The sequence below is a fragment of the Pseudophryne corroboree genome, chromosome 7, assembly GCF_028390025.1.
Source record: "Pseudophryne corroboree isolate aPseCor3 chromosome 7, aPseCor3.hap2, whole genome shotgun sequence".
NCBI lineage: Eukaryota > Metazoa > Chordata > Amphibia > Anura > Myobatrachidae > Pseudophryne > Pseudophryne corroboree.
Window position 1 is genome coordinate 392,928,239 of NC_086450.1, and position 12,811 is coordinate 392,941,049.

At 46.3% G+C, this 12,811-nt stretch overlaps 1 protein-coding gene across 3 annotated transcripts in view; it reads left to right on the top strand.

The window, feature by feature from the left end:
* IQCE (IQ motif containing E) overlaps window positions 1–12,811 on the top strand; it is a 208,346-nt gene that overhangs the window by 83,597 nt on the left and 111,938 nt on the right. For all 3 annotated transcript variants that reach the window (XM_063934625.1, XM_063934624.1, XM_063934626.1), the window contains 4 exons: window positions 152–283; window positions 2,026–2,096; window positions 2,895–3,008; window positions 9,783–9,833. In XM_063934625.1, coding sequence (XP_063790695.1) covers window positions 152–283; window positions 2,026–2,096; window positions 2,895–3,008; window positions 9,783–9,833 — 368 coding nt within the window. The remainder of the gene's footprint in view (window positions 1–151; window positions 284–2,025; window positions 2,097–2,894; window positions 3,009–9,782; window positions 9,834–12,811) is intronic.

Genomic DNA, 12,811 nt, shown 5'->3' on the forward strand with positions numbered 1-12,811 from the left:
ATCAGCAAACCGTTTGTATTTGGCTGATTGCGAATGCACCGCTGATGCTGTTAGGTGCTAATGCATATATTATGTGGCACTTTCCCTTTACAGGCTTCATACCTTTGTGTCACCTATTTCCTGCTGTCATCACTTGTGTTTCCTCCTGCAGGCTTCACCCAGCCTGTGAAAGTGGACAGTGACATTGGCCAGGCCTGGGCCAGTCCCAGCAGCAGCACTCCAGAATACCTAAAGGAAGCTCTTGGGATGAAGAAACCTAAATACTCCCGTTCTGCTAGCACTGGTAACGTATTCATTATATGAGCTGCATTACAAAGGTCCAAACTTCATACAATGGGGCAGATGTATTAAGCCTGCAGAAGTGATAAAGAAGTGATAAGTGGAAGGTGATAATGCACCAGCCAATCATTATAGGTTTGAAAAATGACAAGAGCTGATCGGCTGATGCGTTATCACCTTGCACTTATCATTTCTTGATCACTGCTTTATCACTTCACGTCTGCCCCAATGTGTAGAATACACCCACATCAAGATTAATTGTCCTGTTACATAATTGAAGAAAGCACTATGGATTAGTTCACTAACTTATTGAGATGCAGAATGTGCACCGAGCCATAAGAACCATTCAGAAATGAGCTTATGTCTGTGTAGTGCAAGTTAGACAATGAAAGCAAGTGTCTCATTTACTGTTGTTGTTAGTGCACAGTTTGCACTTAACTGCAGTGTTAGCAAAGGAGCCTTAATTTACTGAGAATTACAATTCTGTTTGGGAAAGTTATATGCTAAATATTGGGGAATAGTTAGTTGGAGGCAGTTTCAAGGGTCCAACACAGTCAGCACTCATACTTATAAGCCTGAACCTGTTACTCAGAAAATAAGACACCAAAGGTACTGACTGATGCTACAATTCATGTTTCTCCTTCATCCACAAGGGGACACTGGAGCATATAGACAATGGGGTATAGATGACTGGATAACTGGAGCCTGACACTTAATTTTTTCAGGAAGTGTTATTCATCCACACAGAACTAAGATAAATGTGCACATATACACGGCAATTGTGCTGGATTCTTCTATCTTTCCAAACCAAATTGTCTCCAAATCAACATTTCGATGTTTAGTAAGGTGGCTGGTAAATCTGGTCAGAAAGTGACTGCATACAAGAGTGTACTGATTCAGAGGAAGCGGCTGTACAATACCGTACAGCTAATTTGCTAATGCAGCAGAAGGTGTCTGGTGTAAATAGATGCCTCCGAAATGTTTCCGTGATCACAGTGTGTGACCATCGGTCATCTGAGTATCCTTCAGGTTACTCAGGATGGCAGTCTCTGAGCCGCAGCCGAGGTCAGTAAATCTGCGTCTCTATACGCAGACACTGACCTCTGCACTCCCACAAAACGAAGGCAATACGCCTCCGCTTTGTGGAACAGAGCCAGTCGCCACCCTTTCCCCTAGGAATCCTAGGGGATCATTAGTTGACAGCTGACTTGAGCCATTGAAAAATGGTAGGTACATTTCTTACAGACGTAGAGAATTATTTGCATACGAACAAAATTATCATTGAAATTTATAGTAATTGACTTTTTACAGATATTGACAGAGATGTGTGAACTGACAACGTGCTATAAAGCATAATCATTCATCCTTATGTTTATTCAAAAGGACCAGTTGACTATCAAAGTATAGTGTCCTCCTCTGTTCCACTCTACACATACTGTCCTCTGTGCTATCTGGTTGCTATCTCCATCTAAAGTATGTCACAATTCAGCCCTTTCTTACTCGTTACAAAAACCCACCTCTTTTTCTCTGCTACATGGGTTCTCAAATCGTTGCTTCAAGTACCGCCAACAGGTCATGTTTTCTGGATCTCTTTAATTATTCAGAAGTCGGATAATCTATTTTGCTGAGTCAGTAATTATCCCACCTCCTTCCACAGACAGAAATCCCTGAGCTGAGGATGAGAACCACTGATCTACTACACTACAGCTTTCCATAAAGTTGATAATAAGTTATTGTATTATTTAGGTTACATACCAGGAACACCGGACTTTAAGGAGAAAGAGGACATGTATGACCAGATCATAGACTTGAAGAAGGTGTGTGATCATGTTATTAGACAGCAGTCTGTATCCTAGTCTACCTACTCCTCCCATATTGTCTTTAGAAGTACAAAGCGTTAGAATACAATCTGCTCTTAGTAGATACTTTCTTTTTTATTAAATCCATCCCGAGCAATTTAACTGTCCCACGTTGTAAGACTTTGTCTCACATAGCTAGATTTTGTGTCCTAGTAATTGTACATTCTTGACACTTGGATCTGATGAAACATAATAATTAGTTTATTGCATATACATGCTGCCGGTGGAAATCATTTACTTGGAAATGATTGCCACTTTAAAAATACGGGCAATAAATCACAGACCTCTGCAAACTCAGATCCTATTACATTTCCCTGTGCATGTGTATTTGACTTAAGATTGAACAAAGACATCATAATGAGAATACAGAGAATGTATGTAGCCCCTTTTTACAACATTACACATGTTCATGTCATTTAACATGTGACACTCTATATTGGCTATACAATAAACCGTTTACATAGTGGACTATGGTTAAAGTGTCCGTACAAATGCAGACTGGTGGGTTATGCACTCCCTCCATGTTCCCGATGTAAGCGATACAATGGTTTAACTGACGTAGACATGTTTATATCTTTAATTAAGCAAACCAGCTTAAAGATTTAACCATTTACCTTCAGGACAATTCCATTTTAACTTGACACCAGCTAACAGCGGGGAAAGCTGAATCTCCTAGTAAAATTCTTCAATTATCATCTCTTTTATTGTGCATTAAGTTTCTGGCCAAACAGTCTAATATGCTTTCCTCTAATGCAGACGCTGCAGGCACAGAAATCAGATGGAGATATAATGAAAACAAAGCTCAGGAGGCTGGAGGAAGAGAACAGCAGGAAAGACCGTCAAATTGAGCAGTTGCTGGATCCATCCAGAGTGAGTTTCAGTCGGCGCTAATAGGCAGACATTGTGTTACCCACAATCCCTTGCTAACCTGGCAGAAGGGTTCTCTGCAATGCAATATGGAAAAACTAAGGGGCAGATTTAACAAGGGGTGATGTTCTTTTTAGCACTCATTACTAATCTTAAATGGTGCTCTAACCAATCAGCTCCTAACTGTCATTTCTCTGATGTCCTAGTGGATGCTGGGGACTCCGTAAGGACCATGGGGAATAGCGGCTCCGCAGGAGACTGGGCACAGCTAAGAAAGATTTAGGACTACCTGGTGTGCACTTTCTCCTCCCACTATGACCCTCCTCCAGACCTCAGTTAGAATCCTGTGCCCGGCTGAGCTGGATGCACACTAGGGGCTCTCCTGAGCTCCTAGAGAGAAAGTATATTTTAGGTTTTTTATTTTACAGTGAGATCTGCTGGCAACAGACTCACTGCAGCGAGGGACTAAGGGGAGAAGAAGCGAACCTACCTAACTGGTGGTAGCTTGGGCTTCTTAGGCTACTGGACACCATTAGCTCCAGAGGGATCGACCGCATGGAACCGGCCATTGATGTTCGGTCCCAGAGCCGCGCCGCCGGCCCCCTTACAGAGCCAGAAGCAAGAAGAGTCCGGAAAATCGGCGGCAGAAGACATCAGTCTTCACCAAGGTAGCGCACAGGACTGCAGCTGTGCGCCATTGCTCCTCATACACACTTCACACTCCGGTCACTGAGGGTGCAGGGCGCTGGGGGGGGGGGGGGGGGGCGCCCTGAGCAGCAATAAAAACACCTTGGCTGGCAAATATATCACAATATATAGCCCCAGAGGCTATATATGTGATAAATACCCCTGCCAGAATCCATAAAAAAGCGGGAGAAAAGTCCGCGAAAAAGGGGCGGAGCTATCTCCCTCAGCACACTGGCACCATTTTCTCTTCACAGTGCAGCTGGAAGACAGCTCCCCAGGCTCTCCCCTGTAGTTTTCAGGCTCAAAGGGTTAAAAAGAGAGGGGGGGCACTAAATTTAGGCGCAATATTGTTTATACAAGCAGCTATTGGGGGAAAAATCACTCAGTTATAGTGTTAATCCCTGCATTATATAGCGCTCTGGTGTGTGCTGGCATACTCTCTCTCTGTCTCCCCAAAGGACTTTGTGGGGTCCTGTCCTCAGTCAGAGCATTCCCTGTGTGTGTGCTGTGTGTCGGTACGGCTGTGTCGACATGTGGGATGAGGAAGGTTACGTGGAGGTGGAGCAGAGGCCGATAAATGGGATGTCGTCCCCTGTGGGGCCGACACCAGAGTGGATGGATAGGTGGAAGGTATTAACCGACAATGTCAACTCCTTACAAGGCTGGATGACGTAAAACAGCTGTGGGACAGCCGGCTTCTCAGCCCGCGCCTGCCCAGGCGTCTCAAAGGCCATCAGGGGCTCAAAAAAGCGCCCGTTACCTCAGATGGCAGACACAGATGTCGACACGGAGTCTGACTCCAGTGTCGACGAGGTTGAGACATATACACAATCCACTAGGAACATCCGTTACATGATCTCGGCAATGAAAAATGTGTTACGCATTTCTGACATGAACCCAAGTACCACATAAAAGGGGTTTTATTTTTGGGGAGAAAAAGCAGCCAGTGGTTTGTTCCCCCATCAGATGAATGAATGAAGTGTGTAAAGTAGCGTGGGTTCCCCCGATAAGAAACTGGTAATTTCTAAAAAGTTACTGATGGCGTACCCTTTCCCGCCAGAGGATAGGTCACGTTGGGAGATATCCCTTAGGGTGGATAAGGCGCTCACACGTTTGTCAAAAAAGGTGGCACTGCCATCTTAGGATACGGCCACCTTGAAGGAGCCTGCTGATAAAAAGCAGGAGGCTATCCTGAAGTCTGTATATACACACTCAGGTTATATACTGAGACCTGCAATTGCCTCAGCATAAATAGTGCTGCTGCAGCGTGGTCTGATAACCTGTCAGATAATATTAATAGTCTAAGACAGGGATAATAGTTTGCTAACATAGAGCATATTAAAGACGTCGTCTTATATATAAAGGATGCACAGAGGGATATTTGCCGGCTGGCATCCAGAATTAATGCAATGTCCATTCTGCTAGGAGGGTATTAGAGACCCGGCAGTGGACAGGTGATGCTGCCTATAAAAGGCACATGGAGATTCTGCCTTATAAGGGTGAGGAATTGTTTGGGGATGGTCTCTGGGACCTCGTATCCACAGCAACAGCTGGGAAGAAAACATTTTTACCTCAGGTTTCCTCACAGCCTAAGAAAGCACCGTATTTTCAGGTACAGTCCTTTCGGCTTCAGAAAAGCAAGCGGGTCAAAGGCGCTTTCTTTCTGCACAGAGACAAGGGAAGAAGGAAAAAGCTGCACCAGCAGCCAGTTCCCAGGATCAAAAATCTTCCCCCGCTTCCTCTGAGTCCACCGCTTGACGTTGGGGCTCCACAGGTGGAGACAGGTGCGGTAGGGGCGCGTCTGGGAACTTCAGGGACCAGTGGGTTTGCCCACAGGTGGATCCCTAGGTTCTGCAAATAGTATCACAGGGATACAGGCTGGAGTTCGAGGCGACTCCCCCTCGCCGTTACCTCACCTCAGCCTTGCCTGCTGCCCTCGGAGAAAGGTAGTACTGGCGGCAATTCACAAGCTGCACTTCCAGCAGGTGAAATCAAGGTACCCCTTCTTCAACAAGGCCGGGGTTACTATTCCAAAATGTTGTGGTACCGAAACCAGACTGTTCGGTGAGACCCATTCTAAAATTGAAAGCCTTGAACACTTATATACGAAGGTTCAAGTTCGAAATGGAATCGCTCAGGGCGATTATTGCAAGCCTGGAGAATTTCATGGTATCACTGGACATCAAGGATGCTTACCTGCATGTCCCTATTTACCCTCTTCACCAGGAGTACCTCAAAATTGTGGTACAGGATTGTCATTACCAATTCCAGACGTTGCCGTTGGTCTGTCCCCGGCACCGAGGTATTTACCAAGGTAATGGCCGAAATAATTATCCCGTACTTGGACGATCTCCTTATAAAGGCGAGGTCCAGGGAGCAGTTGTTCGGCGGAGTAGCACTATCTCGGGAAGTGCTACAACAGCACGGCTGGATTCTGAATATTCCAAAGTCGCAGCTGGTTCCTACGACGCGTCTACTGTTCCTGAGTATGGTTCTGGACACAGAACAGGATAAAAAGGGTTTCTCCCGGAGGAGAAGTCCAAGGAGTTGTCATCTCTAGACAGAGACCTCCTAATACGTATACAGGTGTCGGTGCATCAATGCACGCGAGCCCTGGGAAGGATGGTAGCTTCTTACGAAGAAATTCCATTCGCCGGGTCCCATACAAGGATTTTCCAGTGGGATCTGTTGGACATGTGGTCCGGGTCGCATCTTCAGATGCATCGGCGGATAACCCTGTCTCCAAGGGCCAGGGTGTCGCTGTTGTGGTGGCTGCAGAGTGCTCATCTTCTAGGGGGCCGCAGATTCGATATACAGGACTGGGTCCTGGTGACCACGGATGCCAGCCTTCGAGGCTGGGGGGCAGTCACACAGGGAAGAAACTTCCAAGGCTATGGAAAAGTAAGGAGACTTCCCTACACATAAATATTCTGGAACTAAGGGCCATTTACAATGCCCTAAGTCAGGCTAGACCCCTGCTTCAACACCGGCCGGTGCTGATCCAGTCAGACAACATCACGGCGGTCGCTCATGTAAACGACAGGGCGGCACAAGAAGCAGGATGGCGATGGCAGAAGCCACAAGGATTCTCCGATGGGCGGAAAATCATGTGTTAGCACTGTCAGCAGTGTTCATTCCCGGAGTGGACAACTGAGAAGCAGACTTTCTCAGAAGACACGACCTCCACCCGGGAGAGTGGGGACTTCATCCAGAAGTCTTCCAAATGATTGTACACCGTTGGGAAAGGCCACAGGTGGACATGATGGCGTCCCGCCTCAACTAAAAGTTACAAAGATATTGTGCCAGGTCAAGGACCCTCAGGCGATAGCTGTGGACGCTCTGGTAACACCGTGGGTGTACCAGTCGGTGTATGTGTTCCCTTCTCTGCCTCTCTTACCCAGGGTAATGAGAATAATAAGAAGGAGAGGAGTAAGAACTATACTCATTGTTCCGGGTGGGCCAAGAAGAGCTTGGTAACCAGAACTCCAAGAAATGATCTCAGAGGACCCATGGCCTCTGCCGCTCAGACAGGACCTGCTGCAGCATGGGGCCTGTCTGTTCCAAGACGTACCGCGGCTGCGTTGGACGGCATGGCGGTTGAACGCCGGATCCTGAAGGAAAAGAGAATTCCGGAGGAAGTTATCCCTACACTATTTAAAGCTAGGAAAGAAGTGAACGCTAACCATTATCACCGCATATGGCGGAAATATGTTGCGTACTGTGAGGCCAGGAAGGCCCCAAAGGAGAAATTTCAGCTAGGTCGATTTCTGCACTTCCTACAGTCAGAGGTGACTATGGGCCTACAATTGGGTTCCATTAAGGTCCAGATTTCGGCTCTATCGATTTTCTTCCAAAATGAAACTGGCTTCACTGCCTGAAGTTCAGACTTTTGTTAAGGGAGGGCTGCATAGTCAGCCCCCGTTTGTGCCTCCAGTGGCACCGTGGGATCTCAACGTGGTGTTGGATTTCCTGAAGTCGCATTGGGTTGAGCCACTTAAATCCGTGGAGCTATAATACCTCACGTGGAAAGTGGTCATTCTGTGGGCCTTGGCGTCGGCCAGGCGTGTATCAGAATTGACAAAAGCCCTTATCTGTATTTTATATGGGAAAGGCGAAATTGAGGACTCGTTCCCAATTCCTTCCTAAGGTGGTATCAGTTTTTCATGTGAACCAACCGATTGTGGTGCCTGCGGCTACTTGGGACTTGGAGGATTCCAAGTTACTGGACGTAGTCAGGGCCCTGAAAAGTATATGTTTCCAGGACAGCTGGAGTCGGGAAGACTGACTCGCTATTTATCCTGTATGCACCCAACAAGCTGGGTGCTCCTGCTTCTAAGCAGACGATTGCTCGCTGGATCTGTAGCACGATTCAACTTGCACATTCTGCGGCTGGACTGCCGCACCCTAAATCTGTAAAAGCCCATTCCACGAGGAAAGTTGGCTCTTCTTGGGCGGCTGCCCGAGGGGTCTCGGCTTTACAACTTTGCCGAGCTGCTACTTGGTCAGGGGCAAACACGTTTGCAAAATTCTACAAATTTGATACCCTGGCTGAGGAGGACCTTGAGTTCTCTCATTCGGTGCTGCAGAGTCATCCGCACTCTCCCGCCCGTTTGGGAGCTTTGGTATAATCCCCATGGTCCTTACGGAGTCCCCAGCATCCACTAGGACGTCAGAGAAAATAAGATTTTACTCACCGGTAAATCTATTTCTCGTAGTCCGTAGTGGATGCTGGGCGCCCGTCCCAAGTGCGGACTGTCTGCAATACTTGTATATAGTTATCGTTAACTAAAAGGGTTATTGTTGAGCCATCTGTTGAGAGGCTCTGTTATGTTCATACTGTTAACTGGGTATCATATCACGAGTTGTACGGTGTGATTGGTGTGGCTGGTATGAGTCTTACCCGGGATTCAAAATCCTTCCTTATTGTGTCAGCTATTCCGGGCACAGTATCCTAACTGAGGTCTGGAGGAGGGTCATAGTGGGAGGAGCCAGTGCACACCAGGTAGTCCTAAATCTTTCTTAGCTGTGCCCAGTCTCCTGCGGAGCCGCTATTCCCCATGGTCCTTACGGAGTCCCCAGCATCCACTACGGACTACGAGAAATAGATTTACCGGTGAGTAAAATCTTATTTTTTCACACACATGACAGGTGCTGATTGGTTGGAGCACCATTCAAGATTAGTAACCAGTGATTAGTAGTCTATTTGGCTGAAAGGCAGCTGCCCTAGGGCACCAGTAAGTCATTGATTTGTTCTTTAAAAATGTTAGAGATGAACAGAGGGCCCAGCTTCCAAAGTCCAAAATATTTCCATTCTTGCAGCAATAGTACATACCCCAGGACCTTTTACTCCCACAAAACATGTATTTTGGGCCGGATTCAGTTAGCCATGGTTAATTACCACGGACTGCTGGGGCTATTCAATTATAGCTCACCCTCAGCCCACAGGCTGCAATTAATGCAGATTGCTGTTCAATCCTGAGGAGGCTCGAACAGGAATCCACATTAAATGCCTGATCGCGACTGCTGCGAATGTGTTAACCCATAGCTCCGGGAACTTATCCTGGATTCCTATGGGTTAACGCGAGTTAGCGGGTATTTACAGTGCAAGGAAAAGCGCTGTAATTGAATATCCCCTTGCATTAAAGCCAGAGGCTACCACCATTTTGCAGCTGCTGTAAATGACCATATCTAAATGAATCTGCCCCTGGACATTGTGGAGATTACGTTTCTGCCAATGCCTTCCATGGTTTATATAATATGTATGCTATTCATATATCAAAGAAGGTGATGAGTAATGGTGGCCTTGAAAATCTAGTACATATATCTATGGGTTCCTATTGTAGTATAACCTTTACTTATCTATGGCAAGCCTTCCTCAAGGTTGGACCAAATGGTGAATCCCTCTCACATCCCGTTCCATCACCCTGTCATAGACATCATAAATTCTCGCTGTTGGAAGTGAGTGTTGTGTTTCCAGTATATAACTAGTCATACCTGTATGTATCCTTGATTCTTTGCTTTATATAGTGAGTAAATCTATAATATAGCAAGTTGTCACTATTGAGTTCTCTTTTCTCCTATTGGCTGCAGAGTTCAGAGTTTTCAAGGAGCCTGGTGGACAAAAGAAGTGATAGCAGTGTGGTAAGTGACTGTTCTGCTGAGTAAAAAGAAAAAGAAAAAAAATTCAATATAGTTATATATTTTAATAATATAAATATTCCACACTCTGCTGACATGCAAGCGGTGTGAAATTCTGCCACCCCTACTCAACACCATGCCAGTCCCTGAACAGATTTTCTTATGTTCTTAATTGTCATTCTTACATAAGAATCAACTTTCGTTTTGATCGTACATTTAATGTACAATTACAAGGGACAGCGATGGGGTTCAGTATGGCCCCATCATATGTCTATTGCTGGTTTCAGACAGAGTTCTTTACTGTGTGAATGGGTCAGCCCGGGTTGAAAATCCCAGGACTTTAACCCTGGCTTTTGACCAAGGTTGAAGTCCTGGAAATTGTGACCCGGTTTGACCCCTTCACACAGAAGAAGGATCCGGGTTGACCCGACAAATTACTGGGTCCAAATGCTTGACCTGACAATTTGTTCTTGTGTCTGAAGGGGGGTACAGGAAAAAACGACTGAGGCCAGAAAAGCTGTGCTTCAAATGCCGGGTAAAAAGACTGTGTGAAAGCGGTATATGTATGTTTGATAAGCAACACATTGGGGTAGATGTATGATGGGTCGGTATGGGGGGAAGTGGAATCATTGCACGTTATGTTGCTAATGCTGCTTCCCTCCATTTATTAAAACGGCGTAGTGTGCAAGATGAGCGTCCCGGTCATTATTGATGCTGCTATCTGAAATATAGCAAGCCGATGTGCAGGTCAGTGTATGAACGGTCAGTGCAGCTGACCGTTCCGACACCTGAAGCTATCGATTTTGACAGCTTCAGGTGTCTTTGCCCATAGACCACAGCAGGGACAGTGCTGCTGGCTCCAGACTGCATGTGAAATCCTGCTAGACTAGTGAGATCTCACACATGCGCACTGGCTGGGGGAAAGAGACACAGTGCATCAGCACTAAGCTGATGCGCTGTGTGCTCTAGCAGCTATCGCCGGGGGGGGTCACTCACCTACTTTGGCACCCGAGATGTTAATCCATCTCGGCGATGCTGCTTCATCTCGATAAATAGGTGAAGCAGGGAGTGTTATTGCAGGTGTAACACTTTTACCCCATTATGTTATAGATTTACTAAAGTTTCTACAAAAGTGTTGGTGTTGCCCATAGCAGCAAGTACGATTCTGTATATAATTTTCTAGGATACAATAGAGAAATGACAGCTGGAATCTGATTGGTTGCTATAGGCAACTCCGCCACTTTTCATTTAAAAAAATTTGAACTAGAAGAAGCCATTGAGATGTCTATCATTAGAAGGATACAGCCCAATGCACACCACAGAAAGCTGGATTTTGCAGCAGATAATTGCTAGGAGCCCATGAAGAAGGTGCTGGCTCTGCACTGACAGAGCGCTGATACGCCACCATTGGATGCACCATCAAAACTAGCATCTGCCCCATGCTAGGTGCGAAATGCCCTTCAGATTGTGTCCTCCAATGTAAACTATTGTGTCTGTGGGCCTCATTCACATGATTCACAATGCCGACACAGCAGCGATCTTTTCCAGTGAAGGAACTGCGAGGCAACGCAAGTGTAGCAGCCACCCAGAAGTGATCAGAGACGCCCACAGAAGCCATCGCAACATGCTCGGCAACTGTGTACTTTGCTGCAACCAGCGCGCAGATGCAAGGAACATTAACTCCGAGTGCCTCCATGGCTGCACAGAGTGGCCGCAGAAGCTGAAACACTGGCGCCATGTTTTATGCATGCGAGATCTCAGTTATGCGCTGAGACACGTCCCGTAAACTGTCCCGACACGCCAGAGTTTTTGCAGACACTGCCCGTTTTGCAGACACTGACGGTTATCTCCCCCAAACAGCCTCCACCTGTCAGTCACTCTGCGACTGATTCCTCACTGCGAGCGGCATTGCAAAGGTACCATGGCGTGTGCGCTCTGCGACGTATGCATAGAAGTTGTGACTGCGTCTGAATCAGGCCCTGAGTTTGCAACCAGTTATGTGACACGCCTGCGCCACACCGATAACTCGCCCATCAGACAGAGTGCATCTCTGTGTGTCTGAGTAGTCACTTCCCAGTAACCATCTAGGAATGCCACAATACATTTCCAAACATGCCTGAGACCGTGCATCGCAGTCGGTCCCGTGACTTAGGCCGGGTACATGGGCAATCGGGCCGATGGTCAGGACAAATTTCCCTTTGTCCCGTACCATTCCCGATTATCCGTACACATTAAATGATTTAATGAACGACAGACCTGTAATAATGTTTCAGTCTTAATTAATGTGCACAGCGCCGCAGTTCTGGTATGAATGGTCGACCATGTTAAGGTCGACAGTCATTAGGTCGACATGGACAAATAGTCGTCACATGAAAATGGTTCACCACGGGTCATGTCGACACATGAAAAGGTCGACATGGTTTTTTTTTACTGTTTTCGGTGTAATTTTTTCTGTAACATGACCAGGAACCCCAATTAGTGTACCATGTCCCCATTTTCATGTGTCGACCATTTGTCGATGTTGACCATGTCAATGGTTAGTGTCGCCCTAAGTAGGGTCACCTGTGAAACGGATACCCAGCGCCGCATACAATACCTGCTGCACTGTCAATCAAACGACCCCGTATGTCGCCCGTGTGAGGGCATAATAATGCGTACACATTAGACGAGATGCACGATTTATCATTCCGACGGCAAATTGTGCCGATATCGCTCTGATGTGTACTCTTCCTAGGTCGTATGCTCGGTTAAAAGAACATCGTCCATCTGCATTGGTTTTTATGGTCACTATCAGACTAGATACATTTGTGATGAATATGTCTTTACACCTTACACAATTTGTTATTATTGTGTGTGCGAGTTTTACCTGATATATATTATAATTCACATTTATTTGTACAGCACTAACATACAGTATTGTTACAGGGAAAGTTTAATTGTATTCCATGAGACCCTGTGTAGCCTATGTTCTCTATGTTGTA